Below are 15,669 nucleotides of genomic sequence, written 5' to 3' on the forward strand. Positions count from 1 at the left end.
TCAAGGACCCGCTGTATTGATGTGAAATATCAAAACACACCTTGGGGAAGCTCACAATTAGAATATTAAACTGGTGGTCATTTTCAAAGAGAACACCCCCTCAGCTGGGAAGTTGAACAGGAACTGTTGTACCCCATTATTTGGATATGTACTTCCAGCCGGCTCAAACTGTTCTGAGTGCACCGATTAGCCTAATTGTATATGCAAAGTGTCATAGTGATATAGCAGTGACTTTGAATCATGACAGTTTAAAATGTACTTTTCTCTGTGGAACACTTAAAAGGCTTAAAAGGATTTTGTTTTTACCTTGCTTCAGGGGAAAAGAAAAAGTGATCATTTGGAGAACATTACTTTTGAATACTTAAAATGAAAATCACTCCTCTTTACATTTATTGAACAGTTCATCAATTTTATCCCATTTTTAGTGTGTCATTCTTTTTTAATAGGTTGGAATAGAAGAAAATTTGGATTACAAAGCAATTATTGATGGAGTTGAGAATGTTGGTCGTTTTGGTAAGTAAGCTATTTGGAAAAATCTGCTTCCTCTAGATTCTACTTTGGATGCATATGAATTTTTATATACATTGTTACAAAATTCATTGTTCCAAAAGAAGAAAGGAGCTATCTCTCATTTCTCACATTTGACTATGTATACATTTCACACTAAAGAACAACTTACAAATTTTATTTCACAGAAAGATCATAAAATGTTATTGTAAGTAAGAAGTTGAACAAAAAAAGAAGTTGAACTTCTCTAATTTTATTTTTGAATGTAATTTAATTACATCATGTATTTAAAGTGTATTTTATCTGTTCTGTCTCTGCATTGTACAATTATTAAAGACTCTATCACTTGTAACCAGTTAATTTTATAAATATCAAGGTGAAAAGTGGAATTTCACTCAAGTTAAAATTTATTCCTTGGTGGTTTCTTTGATAAGCCCGTTGCTTCACCAATACAACAAGATGAGATTTTTTGGAAAATGGTATCTGCCCGCATACAACAAGAAGTGGTCTATTTATTTGATAATGTTCTCCTTGCTTTCTCATGGCCCTTGTAATTTGTCACAACAAGTGCTTTTGACAACATTGGAAGAGACAGAAAACCTCTTATTATTGCTTTACTTTTATTAAGCACCCACACACAGAGCATTAATGCTTTCCTGGATTATCCATGAAATGATGGTTATTTCTTTCTGGGAAACTGCAAATTTTGAAATCAGAAATGACATCCGTGTGGGTCCATTTCTTGACTGCTGAAGCAAGGTCTAGGATTGATTTATCTTTGTCAGTTACATGTGAGGAGCTGAATTGACTGAACTTCTGAGAAGTCAGGAGTATATGAACTCTTGCATCGCAGCTTTCTTTCTTTTCTTTCTCTTTCTTTCTTTCTTTCTTTCTTTCTTTCTTTCTTTCTTTCTTTCTTCCTTTCCTTTTTTATTGAAAGGTGTAATCAAATGCAAGAGGAAGCTTTTATCTCCCTCCATCTGGACTGCAAAATTCAACATTGAATGGCATAAGCCACACTTAATTTTTTTTCCTCAGTAAGAAAGTGAATTCTGTCAAGACTGAAAGAAGACAGTTAGTGTGAATTCCTACACTTAAAATTGTATTAAAAAATGAATTCTGAATGTTCTCAAACCTTGCACCAGCCTGGGACAAGAGCAATGCAAACACTGAGTTGTTAGTCCTGACTGCGTGAGTGAGGCTCTTTGACTGCTTCCTCTCGGGTCCTCTCAGTTATTCCTGAAGATCTCTAAGAGAGTGTTCAGATGAGCTCAGCCACCAGTTTGCTCATGTTCATTGACTAAAGCGTACTTTTTAATATCTTTTTTGCAAGCCATTGAGGGAGGGGCTTCATTAGAGCCACTTGGTGCCACATAATACCCTCCCCCCAAGAACATGGATTTCCTGAAAACATTGTTCTGTCTATATCTTGGCTCTTACCTCAGAAGCAGAACTGATGGTCTCTTTGACTGCCTGGGAACATGTATAGTCTTCCCTCCATTCCCCACCTATCTTCTGTCTCTCCACACTGTTACCTATGCACCAACTTCCTTCCTCCTCTTTACCAAAAAATAAAATCCTCCATGTCTACCAACTCATCTGCTAGATACCTAATATTTGAATACACTCAGCATGGACGCTGAAGGCTATACAGTTGGTAAGTGGTAGAACCAGAATTTAGATTCTATCCTGTCCACAAAGTTTGTTTCACTATACTGTGGAGATTTGTATTCGTCATATATTTCAGAACAGATAGGAAACATGTATTAATTTTACTTGAATGGTTGTTAAAGATGACCTATTTGAACTAAATAAGCTAAGTTCTTCTTAAAATTAAGTGTTTTCATTTTGAGACTTTTCGGATTAAATCTATTTTAGAGACTAAGCAATGTCCCAGTGCCCAGTAAAGTGAAGGCTTCCCCATGTTGGCCCCAGGCATTATTGCTGGGACCCTGGAGGGTTGAAGACCATGCTTATCCTTAGAGAGTGACTCCAAATCTGCAGCTAAGCTTTCAAATCCAGCTCCTTGTTCTCCATGTAATGGGAGTTATCCAAAACACAACACTTCAACCATCCAGATCATAAACTCAGTCTTATTATACTGTGACCTGGTTGCCCATTTCTTGTATTCCTTTCCAAGAGACAAAGCCATTTCCCATGAGTTCCCTTACCCGTACCTTTTTTTCTCTTTCTTCCACCATCCCTACTCTATGTTAGGCATTATCCTGTCCATGGTGTGGTGAGAGTGAGGTTGATGTGGCAGTCCCCCAAAGATAATGCATTAATATTCTCCTAGCAGAGACCACAAAAAAAGAGACTGTTCCTTAAACTCTTTCGAATTGCACAGAACAGACAAATCTGAGATACAATCATCAGTGATTCCTAAATGGGAATTTTCTTTAGCATGACTCAGGGTGCTCTCTGAATCACTCAGGAATGAGTCAGCCCAGGAATGTCTATATTGAAAAATCCTCGCGGACAGTGTTCATGTAACCTCATCTTAAGTCTCATTGTTCTGCGTAGTAAGAGTTAGTTTTACGTATTCAGATATTTTTCTCTAGTGCTTAGCCCTGTTGTGGTCTTTATTTCCCTACTTCTCAACCTCCTCATCTTTCCCCCTCCTACTACCAAACCTCCTATGGAAGGGGGATCTGATTGATTGGTTAATCACTAATATATGTGTTCAAATAAAAGTGATTGAATTAATGATGATTGTTCAGAAACAGAGCAGGTTGGTTTAGGTGTGGTTCTCTCATATTAACAATAATGAGCCTGACCAGGTGGTGATGCAGTGGATAGAGCATCGGACTGGGACGCGCAGGACCCAGGTTCAAAACCCTGAGGTCAACAGCTTTAGCGCAGGCTCATCTGGTTTGAGCAAGACTCACCAGCTTGAGCCCAAGGTCACTGGCTTGAGCAAGGGCTCATTCACTCTGCTGTACTCCCCCCCCCCCATCAAGGCACATGTGAAAAAGCAATCAATGAACAACTAAAGTGTGACAACAAAAAACTGATGCTTCTCATCTCTCTCCCTTCTTGTCTGTCTGTCCTATCTGTCTCTCTCTCTCTCTATCACAAAAAAACAATAATGAGATGATTCCAGTGAAACACATATTTTTGCAAACCACAACAAAAACCCACCTTAGTCTAATTGTCTCATAAGAAGAAGGTATAATTGAAAAGCACTCTTGCAATTGAAATGTCTTGTGATATCCAAGACAGAAACTTGGGACATGCATGTAAATAAGAAACAAACAAAAAGATAGAAAACAGTTAACATGTTCATAAGAGAGACCAGATAAGTTCTGTTGAGGCTCAGAGACAGGAAGAATAGATTCCACGTTGGGGTGAGGGAGGGAGAAATCAACTTTCTTCTGATTTTTTTCTATCCTTATTTCCCCTTTAGTTTGTTTCCCAATTTCAAGAAAATTCTCTGTTTCATCATTCCTATTCAGATCTCACTTTTGTTTCATTCCTTTCGGGCCTCTGGCTCCCCTGGTGTCATTTCATTTCCCACCTAATTTAGCAGTGACGCAGTTTCTGGCTCCTTCCTCAATTAGAATGCTCCACATCACATTTTCACTGCACAGTTGTAGATAAATGTCTTTAGAGAAAAAGGAAAAATTATACTTCAGTGATGATGAGCATCCTAACAGTCAGCATCTTCTTCCTCCTTGTCTTCATTATCAATGCTCTCATCATACAAGTCGTCATAAGGTAGACCTGAGCTCTTGTCATTGGAAAGCTGTTTACTTCTGATGCAATATCCTGCCAGGGTCGGGGAGGCTTCCACTCCATCCTTTTCTGCTTTGGCTGTAGTGATTGGAACTTGTTTCTTCATCACAAAATCTTTAAGTGTGAAAAACATAAATCTAAAGATGGAAAATATTTGCTTATTGGAAATAAACATTTTCCTGTTTCAGAAAACTTAAATCCGAGTCTGAATTTTGATAATCTCATCCTGACATTGGAGGAGAGCAACACATACTTCTGGAAGTTGCTGCTGACCCTGGCCAATTGGCTTAGTGGTAGAGCGTTGGCCTGGTGTGTAGATGTCCCAGGCTCAATTCCTGGTCAGGGCACACAGGAGAAGCATCCATCTGCTTCTCCACCCCTCTCCCTCTTGCTTCTCTCTCTCTCTCTCTCTCTTCCTCTCTCCTCCTCTTGCAGCTATGGCTCGATTGTAGGGAGTTGGCCCCGGACACAGAGAATGGCTCCATGACCTCTGCCTCAGCCACTAAGAAGAGCTCAGTTGCTGAGCAATGGTGCAACAGTCCAGATGGGCAAAGCATCACCCCCTACTGTGTTTGCTGGGTGGATCCTGGTTGGGGTGTATGCGGGAGTCTGTCTATGCCTCCCCTCTTCTCACTGAATAAAAAAGAACTTGCTGCTTATCCATAAACCAAATAGAGCTAAAACTTTCTACTGGATAAAACTATAGTTAGGTTGTATATAGCCAACATGATCAATTCCATGAAGTAGATTTTATTTTAGACTTTCAGTCTTAAACTCAGATTGGAAGCAGTTATCAATAATTTTATTAAAAGCATCCTTCCCTCAAATTTTCTGTATTGCAGAAAAATTACCATTTCATGATTTAAGTTTGAAATGGAATTTTTTTTTCTATTTCTGTATATGTTCAGTGTTTCATAGAGTTTAGAGCTATAGTATACCTACGATCCTCTCTTCCTATAATTTCATTTTCTAAGGACTAAAATCATGTTCACAAAGACTCAATCTTGAAAAGGCTTCACTTCACTTGGTATTTTTAATACTGGCTTTATGCTGGAATCATCTGGGGATCCTTTTTTTAAAAATGCAGATGTGCCCTGATGAGATAGTTAAGTTGGCTAGACCATTATCCTGAAACACGGTGGTTGCCAGTTTGATCCTTGGTCAGGGCACATATAGGAACAGATTGATGTTGCCCTCTTTCCCTTCTTTTCTCACTAAAATCAATAAATAAACATTTTAAAAATGTGGATGCTCAGGTCCCATTAGTTAGACATTTGAATTTAAGTGGTCAAGTGTGGGGCTTGTTACCCTGGTGTTTTTTTTAAATCTGCCCGGATGATGCAAATAAGGGGTAACCAGGGTGCTCTACACTGTACTCCCTCACTTAGACTAGGTTTAATTGGCTCCAGGGACTGTTTCTTGATGACCTAACTCACTTGCCAGAGCAGAGGACATAAACAGGAGTAGGTAGTTACGAGAATGGGAGAGTGAACTATACACATATCTCACTGAGAAACCGATTGCTGTCATTATAAGGGAGGGCTGACAGGGCTGGCACACAAGCAGCTAAATGACCAAGGCATTGCTGTTGGGACAGGCTACTGGGAAGGTGCAGAAACAAAAACAGGACTATTCAGACAGGCGAATTAGGCTGTTTAGGATTCTAAGGCCAGATGACACAGGTAAAAAAGCTCTACCTATTTTTTAATAGGAATTCTCTATTTTGATACAAGTTATATATACTTGTCTATCTAGCATGATTAAATCAATATTTATTATTGTTAGATGTGTGTGTGTGTGTGTGTGTGTGGTATATATAATTGTGTGTGTGTGTGTGTGTGTGTGTGTATTGGGTGAACGAACATGTTGATCTTAAAATTTAATTAGAAACTCAAAGAAAAGTTAAGTGAAGGTATTAAGAAGTAGAAATTGATAGTTATAAAATAGCCATAGGAATGTAAAGTACCACATAGGAAATAAAGTCAATCAAATTGTAATAACATATGTATATATATACTATATATATATGCATGTATATATAGTATGTATGTGTATACTATATATGTATATATATACTATATAAATATGTATTTATGTGTATATATTATATATATACTACATACACACACACATATATGTGTGTGTATAGTGAAAATGCAGTCCATTCCAACTACAGAATAACTTTTTGTGTCATAAACTGAATGACCATATATTGTATGGGTATGGAATCTTTGTTTTCTTCCATGTTCCTTTGGTATATTTTTCCATAAGATGTCACCATCATGATTTCTATAGCTTTACAGTGTGTCCATAAAGTCATGGTGCACTTTTGACCGGTCACAGGAAAGCAGCATAAGACGATAGAAATGTGAAATCTCACTAAATAAAAGGAGAACCCTCCCAGTTTCTGTAGGATGATGTGGCAGCATGTGCGCATGCACAGATGATGACGTAACACCTTGTATACAGTGGAGAAGCCCACGGCCATGCCAGTAGAGATGTGGACGGTACAGAGGAAAGTTCAGTGTGTTCTGTGGCTCGCTAAATTCGAATCCGTGACCAAAGTGCAATGTGAATATCGGCGCGTTTATAACAAAGCGCCACCACATAGGAATAACATTACTCAGTGGGATAAGCAGTTGAAGGAAACCGACAGTTTGGTAGACAAACTCCATTCTGGTAGGCCATCAGTCAGTGATGAGTCTGTAGAGGCTATACGGGATAGCTACTTAAGGAGCCCTAAAAAACCTGTGCGTGAGCCCACATTGAACTGCACTGAATAGGTATGAAACTGGGAGAGTTTTCTTTTTATTTGGTGCAGATTTCACATTTCTATCATCTTTTGTTGCTTTCCTGTGACTGGTCAAAAGTGCACCATGACTTTACAGACACACTGTATAATAGGTCTTACTATCTAGTAGTGAAAGTTTATCAGCTTTATTATTGTTCAAGAGTATCTTAACTTTCTTTTTTTCTTCTTTTTTGTGACAGAGACAGAGAGGGACAGATAGGGACAGACAGACAGGAAAGTAGAGAGATGAGAAGCATCAATTCTTCATTGTGGCACTTTAGTTATTCATTGATTGCTTTCTCATATGTACCTTGACGGGGGGGGGGGGAGCTACAGCAGAGCGAGTGACCCCTTGTTCAAGCAAGCGACTTTGGGCTCAAGCTGGTGAGCCTTGCTCAAACCAGATGAGCCCACACTCAAGCCGTTGACCTCGGAGTTTCAAAGCGGGGTCCTCTGCATCCCAGCCTGATGCTCTATCCATTGCGCCACTACCTGGTCAGGATGTTTTTGTGTTTTTTTTTTTTTATCACAGTTGACATTTACCATTATATTAGTTTCAGATATATATCATATTGGTTAGAAATGTATTTAGCTTACAAAGTGATCCCTCCAATAAGTCTAGTACCCACTTGGTACTATATATAGTTATTACAATATTATTTACTATATTTCTTATGCTGTTTCTTACATCTCCATAACAATTATGTAACTACCAATTTGTACTTCTTAATCCCTTCACCTAAATTTTCTTTGCATTGTTAATTAAATTTTAAGATCAGCATGTCAGTTCACCCAACACACATATAGACACACAGAAACAGTCAAACCCTCTTGGGACCTCAATTAAAATTTTCTTAAGGACATATTTTAATTTGGAGAAAATCAACACCTTTGTTATACTAAATCTTCTAGCCCATGAATGTGGTATTTTCCATTATTTCAAGGTTTTACCAAATTCTTTTTAAAAATTTGTAATTTTAAATATGTCATTTGCTAGACTTACTTGTATTTGATATTTTGTTGATATTATAACTTATATTATTTTAAATTTAAGTTTTATTGTTTGATAGTTATATAAAAATAGAATATATTTTATACAGTGGTTTATATAAAGTGACTTTACTAAAAAAACACTTATTCTAATTGTCTAAATTTTTTGATATTTTACATGCATAGTCATGTTATTTGAAAATTATGATATTATCACTTATTCCTATTCAGTGTTTTATGATTTTTTTCCTTACCTTATTGCACTGGCCCAGTCTTCCAGTTCAGTGTTAGGTAAAAATGGTGATGGCAGGACATCTTTGTGTCATTCTTGATCTTTAGAGGAAAAGCTTTCAATAAGTAATCCTTAAATAAAATGTTTACTATGGACTTTTGAAGATAATCATCAGAATAAGATTTTTGTAGCCCTGGCCAGTTAGCTCAGTCAATTAGAGCATTGTCCCCAAATGATAAGATTGCAGTTTGAAACCCAGGGAAGCAACCCATAAATGCACAAGTAACTAGAACAACAAATGAATGCTTCCTCTCTCTCTCTCTCTCTCTCCCCCCCCTCCTTTTGCTCCCTTCCTCTCTCTGTGTCTCTGAAATCAACCAATAAAATAAGAGTAAGATTTTTTTCACTGTGTTGAATCTTACCAAATAATTTTTTTCTTGTATTTATTGAAATGGTCATAGAACTATCTCTCAAGCATCTTGCTGATGAAGCCTCTAACACTATGTAGCAATAAATGTGAGAAAATTAGGAGTTGCCAGTTTCATTGCCATTTTAAAATATATATAAAACTTTTTCAATATTTCATTTCTGATTAAATATGTAACAAAGCATATGTCTCTGTTTCATAGAAGTTTTGAACAGCTAAGTTCCAGAGTTGGGATTCCAGCTGAGATGTATGTTTATTACTTTGTAGGGAAACAGGCTGCATTAGATCCATTCATATTGCTGAACCTCCTGCCAAACTCAACTGACAAGTATTACACTTACAATGGCTCGCTGACCTCACCTCCCTGCACAGACACAGTTGACTGGATTGTTTTTAAAGATACAGTTAGCATCTCTGAAAGCCAGGTAATCTTGGACATTAAAACAAATGAAGTATTTTATTTATTTTTTTTTTTCTGTATTTTTCCGAAGCTGGAAAGGGGGAGAGACAGTCAGACAGACTCCCGCATGCGCCCGACCGGGATCCACCCGGCACACCCACCAGGGGCTACGCTCTGCCCACCAGGGGGCGATGCTCTGCCCCTCCGGGGCGTCACTCTGCCACGACCAGAGCCACTCTAGCGCCTGGGGCAGAGGCCAAGGAGCCATCCCCAGCGCCCGGGCCATCCTTGCTCCAATGGAGCCTTGGCTGCGGGAGGGGAAGAGAGAGACAGAGAGGAAGGAGGGGGTGGGGTGGAGAAGCAAATGGGCGCCTCTCCTATGTGCCCTGGCCGGGAATCGAACCTGGGTCCCCCGCACGCCAGGCCGACGCTCTACCGCCGAGCCAACCGGCCAGGGCCCAAATGAAGTATTTTAAAGACATCTAAAAAGAATGGTGTTCTCATCTTTACTACAGAATATGTTTTAGAGCATTTGCTAATGCCCTTGCAGCAGGAATGTTAAACTCTATGTTAAATTATCTTCTTTTCAGTTGGCTGTTTTTTGTGAAGTTCTTACAATGCAACAGTCTGGTTACGTCATGCTGATGGACTACTTACAGAATAATTTTCGAGAGCAACAGTATAAATTTTCTAGGCAGGTGTTTTCCTCTTACACTGGAAAAGAAGAGATTCATGAAGCAGGTATGTATTAAAATATACTTCATTTACAGCTCACAGATTGGATGTTGTAGAAGATAGTTGTGATACAATGGAAAACATAGATTTTTAGAAATATTTTGGTTATTAGCCGTGTAGCTCTACATAGACTGTTGAACTTCTCTGAGTGTCAGTCGCCACATTTGTAAAATGGTAATTTAAAATATTACTCTTCTCCACATGAATAACCTCCATTTTCAGATGAGCCACAGTAAGATTCAGTAAGGAAGTGATTTTTCTAAAACACACAATGATAGATGGCAAAGCCACACACACCGCCAAATTCACTTCATGGCAGTTGCCTGTATTAAGAGCTATAAAGAGAAATGAATAAATGACCCAGGTGTTCAGAGCATGGGGAGATCCCGTCTGGTGATCAGGGAACCTCAGTGAGAGAACCACATTTGAGCTGAGCCTTGACATGTCATCTGGGGTTTTTATATCTTTGTTTTTAAGACACAGAAATCATTTATTTTAACAAGTATTTTTTTTAATTAAAATCATTGGGGTGGCATTGGTTAATAAGATTATACAGGTTTCAAGTGTACAGTTCCAGACACATGACCTCCACATTGCATTGTGTGCCCACCACCCAAAGTCAGATCTTCCTCTGCCACCACATATGTGGATTTTAAAGTGTTCGTCTTTGTGTTGGCAGCTCCTAGACAAGACCTAGCACCTAGTAGGGACTGACACCAAATGCACGGAATTATGGATGAATAAAAAGTGAGTCTTTTCCCCAGTTGCCTTCTTTGGAGGGAATTAACTTTGTCCTTGCCAGGCAGCAACAGAGAGGGGAGAGGACACGGGGGAAGGCATCCCTGCAGGGCCCTCCTTTGAAGCTGACAGTGCTCAGGAGCCTTTGAAAATGCCCAGAGGACACAATCAGTTGCATCTACTGACTTGTCCTTTTTATTGTACCCTTTGAATGGACTGGTTCATGAAAGAAAGAGTTGAAGTGGTCTTTGCGTTGGGGACTGACCTTTCCAAGTACATGGTCCTCTTTGATCTCAGCCCTGCAATGAATTTTTGACTACATATAATATTAATTTAATAATCCTCAGCTTTTGAAGATTAGGCATTAAAATGACGTGTTTTAATGTGATATTTGTGAGTGTTGTTTACCCTTTAACCACACACACACACATACACACACACACACACACAAAGCATAAGACAGCAGTGATGAATAGCTGCATTTAATGCTATGTTGTTTCCAACTAAATTGCCCCAAAGTGAGAAAATTTAATTATATTTCTATTAGTAACACTAAATACTATAACATCCTATCTGGTAAATAACAGACAACTGATTAGAAAAAAAGAAACTGGATTTACCATCGCCTTTTCTAAAATGCAAATGACCAAATAACAAATTAATGTGATTTTTTGTCATATACTTATATCAGTTATATTTTATTAGAACCCTTCCAAAGCATTTGCCATTGCAAGGTAGGTCCTGCTTAGTTCTTAATAGTGTCAGTGTGCTCACCTCCCCAGCTGGCTTCCTGCTCTTGTATTGAAACCTGTGAGGTCCCCTGCAGAGGACAGACCACATCTCCCAGATTGTATTTACACATGCTCTTTCCTGTTCATGGCAAATTCTTCCCTGCTGTCTTCACTCACCGGTCAAGTCATTCTTCAACACTTAAGTAGACCATCCCATCCACTGGGGAGCCATTCTGATTCTACCTCGATTCTCACCAAGTCTGAGTCTGGCCGGGGCACAGGACTGTGCCCAACTGGAGGCGCTATACCCATAGAGTACAAGATAAATTATACACATCTGAAGTTGTGTGATGTGCCCATGTGCACCTATATTGTGTGCATCCAAACCTCATAGCAGTTGGCACAGAATGCTAATTGTCTCTTTGTCTTCCCCACCTGACTCTGAGCCCCATAAAAGAGGTAACTACATTTTTAACCTGTTTACCTCTGTTGCTGAGTTACAGTAAAACTCTCATTCACTTAACATTTACTGAATAACCAAAAGAATCCAATTCCAGCCTTGGCCAACTGGCTGAGTGGTAGAACGTTGGCCCACGTGTGGATGTCCTAGGTTCAATTCCTTGTCAGGGCACATAGGAGAAGCGCCCATTTGCTTCTCCATCCTTACCCCTGTCGCTTCTCTTTTTCTCTTTCTCTTCCCCTCCTGAAGACATGGCTCAATTAGAGCAAGTTAGCCTCATGCATTAAGGATGGCTCCATGGCCTCTGCCAAAGGCACTAAGAAGTGCTTGGTTGCTGAGCAATGGAGCAACACCCCAGATTTGCCGAGCATTGCCCACAAGTGGGTTTGCAGGAGGGATCTTGGTCAGAGTACATGAGGGAGTCTGATTCTGCCTCCCTTCTTTTCAGTGAATAAAAATAAAAAAATCCATTTCCATATGATGCAAATATGTCAGGTTACACTTAATGACTGTCTATCGCACCATCCAGTGTATCTACTCATATGTCATTCTCACTTAATGTGTAACATTGTTGTTCCCACAGTTAAGTGATTAAGTCCAAAAGTAATCATAACAAAAATAGTAATGGCTGCCGTGTATTGTGAGAACCAGTGCCTTCAAGCACACTGGTGTATTGGCTGTACTCTCCTCATTTTATAATTTGTAAATGCTTTGTCCAAGTTCACAGAACTATAAAGGACTGAGTCATTGTTTAAACCCAAGTCTTCTTGGTTTTAAAGACTTCCAAAACTCTTTCTACTATGCTTTATATTTATAAGGGAACATCATTTCTGTTTATATAATTTTGTAATGAAAACTGATGACCTTCATGGCATAAAATATTTCAAAAATAGTATTACCTTTATTCACAAAACAAAACAACTGCATTCTTGCTTGGTCCATCATGAGTATTGGCATTCAACAGCACTTATTATCATTTGCCTTGTGCATATTTCTGCGATGCTTTCTTTTCTTAATGGATACAGTCTTCTTTCTACTTTCTTGAACTGAATTTGAGATAACAACTGAAATTTGTATTTATGCTCAGTATTTAATTTTTATTAAATTTAATCTGAAAATAAGTTTTTATTTAAATGAACATTTTTAAAAAGTAGAATATATAGATAAGCAAACAAAAGAAAGTAAAAATCTTCTATAATGTTACCACCCAAAGATAACTACTATGAAGATTTCGGTGATTATCCTTCTAGTTCTGCCTCTTAAATTAAAAATTCATTATTATTTGGCCCTGGCTGGTTGGCTCAGTGGTAGAGCATCAGCCTGGCATGCAGGAGTCCCAGGTTTGATTCCCGGCCAGGGCACACAGGAGAAGCATCCATCTGCTTCTCCACCCCTCCCCCTCTCCTTCCTCTCTGTCTCTCTCTTCCCCTCCCGCAGCCGAGGCTCCATTGGAGCAAAGTTGGCCCGGGCGCTGAGGATGGCTCTGTGGCCTCTGCCTCAGGCGCTAGAATGGCTCTAGTCGCAACAGAGCAATGCCCTAGATGGGCAGAGCATCGCCCCCTGGTGGGCATGCGGGTGGATCCCAGTCGGGCGCATGCGGGAGTCTGTCTGACTGCCTCCCCGTTTCCAGCTTCAGAAAAATACCAAGAAAAAAAAAATTCATTACTATTTCACATAGAAATTAAACTGCACTACATATATCTGTTTATTGATTTTGTTTTATTCCATGATATAAATATAATGTTATCACGCCATTCTTTATGTATAGTAGTATTTCATTGTGCAGTCATAACAACTTGCTAAATCAGCTTCTCAGATTTGGACATTCAGGTTACATTTATATATTTTATCATGATAAGTATCTAACATTCTCATTTTGACCAATGGAAAAATAGGAGTTGGTGTGAAAATTGTCAGAATTCTTCTCTCGGTAAATGCATTGTAGAAAGGTATATTTTGCAAAACTACATTGCAAATAATTGCAAAAATAAATTACAAGCTATTGTGAGATGTGTATATTCATGTAAACTCCTTGAGAGTGGGAATCAAGCTTTATTTAATTTTGCATTCATAGCAGGAACTCAACAAATGTTTGTGCATGAATATGTTTTACTAAAACTTCAGTCCTCAATGTTTGCATTTTTATGCAGAGCTGCCATTTATTAGAAAGGCATGTGTTTTTTGGTATGATGGAGTGCTCACTGGCTTTTCTAAGAATCACAGAATTTAGTAGAACCCTTGGGTCTTGAAGGAGTTAATAAAAGCTGTCTTTCTGATCATGAGAAATATATAATATGTGAATAACTACACGGTGTGAATGTAGAGCAGGTGACGTTCCCCTTTGCCCCAGGCACCACCTGCTTTCCCACTGCCCTCGTAGTCCACTCATGAGACTCTTTCACTGAGAAGCAGGGGCCCGGCCCTGGCCAGTTGATTCAGCAGAAGAGTGTCAGCTTGGCCCCAGATGGGCAGAGCATTGACCCCAGACCAGGGCTGTTGGGTGAATACCAGTCAGAGCGCATGCGGGAGTCTGTCTCTCTATCTCCCCTCTTCTCACTTGGAAAAGAAGAAGCAGGGGCCCTTGAAGCACAGTGGGGAAATGCATGGGCTTTAAAGACCAGTAGGCTTTTAGATTCAAACCCGAGTGCAGTATGTATTAGTTATATAAAAATTGTCAATTTGCATAATGTATCAAAACTTCAGTCCTTCACTTATAAAATGGGAGTAAAATGCCACCTTGTAGGGTTGTTGAGGAGTAAATGAACTAAAGTCTGCAAAGCAGAGCAGTCCTTTGAACATAATGTGCTCCAGATAATAGCTGTTATTATTGTAATGTGTGTACATACTTGTGTGTACGTGTGTGTGCATATATATGTCTGTATTTCAGGGGCAAGTAATGACAGCAAGTATGGGGTGCTAGTCAAGTTTTCTGTGTTTAAGGCTCTTATTCATTGAGGCTCTTACAAGTCTAAATTTACTCCATATATTATTTGCTAACATTATAATATATTTAATGCAAACTTGTAAATATACATATGTATATAAGTGGTTTTTGAGGCAGGGTAGCATAAAAGAAGTGTCTTTCTACCATAATGTTGTATTTGAGCAATGAAAAGTTTTCTGTTAATTCCTTGAAAAATGTCATGATGAATTATACATCAACATACCTTTTTGAAGGTCAGTAGCTGTAAATAGCATTCATTAATGGCGCAAGTACATTAACACGGTGCTCTAGCTTTATACAGAAAAGTGACATTAAGATTGTTTACTTCTTCGAAGACTATATATTACAAATCACATTATTGACAAGGTTACTTTATAGCCCAAGAGAAGATTGACCGAGTTAGGTAGAATTTGAAAGGTTTCTTTTGACTCTATATCTCAACTGAATGATGGAATCATTTAAAGGTGTAATCCAGTGACAGATCAATTTCTAGTTATTATTTTTAACAGCTGTGGCAATGTTTATATTCGTTTTATTAAGATCTGTCACTCCCTGAAGGGGAAATCACAACCTGAATATTGTTTTCTCTGTCTGTAAACCGGGCCTGTCTCGATATTTTTTAAACGGTGTTCATACACTTCAAACAGAGATGTGGTGGACTTATCAGTGTGCATTCTCAAAGAACTCTGTCATGGGTCATGTTAAACTGCACCAAACTTCAAGTCAGTAATAACTGGGTAAAAACTTAGTAACATCTAAGGCAACTGTGACATTTTCTGTGCCACTCCCCAGAATCACCATTCTGTCTTTTCATTTTTACTTATAACCCATGGAGCTCGAATTGGACCTGCCCCCTCAGGGAGAGGTCCCTTCTTCCTCGGTGGGCACGTGGTGCACAGAGCAGGGGATGCGTATCTGCCCTTGACTGTGGGCGTCAACTCTCATGATTAGCTGGGAGACTTGTCACACCAAAGAGTTG

At 38.9% G+C, this 15,669-nt stretch overlaps 1 protein-coding gene across 4 annotated transcripts in view; it reads left to right on the plus strand.

Moving 5' to 3' along the window:
• PTPRZ1 (protein tyrosine phosphatase receptor type Z1) overlaps positions 1 to 15,669 on the plus strand; it is a 187,240-nt gene that overhangs the window by 105,925 nt on the left and 65,646 nt on the right. For all 4 annotated transcript variants that reach the window (XM_066362561.1, XM_066362563.1, XM_066362564.1 and 1 more), the window contains exons 6-8: positions 447 to 513; positions 8,950 to 9,107; positions 9,673 to 9,823. In XM_066362561.1, coding sequence (XP_066218658.1) covers positions 447 to 513; positions 8,950 to 9,107; positions 9,673 to 9,823 — 376 coding nt within the window. The remainder of the gene's footprint in view (positions 1 to 446; positions 514 to 8,949; positions 9,108 to 9,672; positions 9,824 to 15,669) is intronic.

Source organism: Saccopteryx leptura, chromosome 2 (assembly GCF_036850995.1).
Source record: "Saccopteryx leptura isolate mSacLep1 chromosome 2, mSacLep1_pri_phased_curated, whole genome shotgun sequence".
Taxonomy (NCBI): domain Eukaryota; kingdom Metazoa; phylum Chordata; class Mammalia; order Chiroptera; family Emballonuridae; genus Saccopteryx; species Saccopteryx leptura.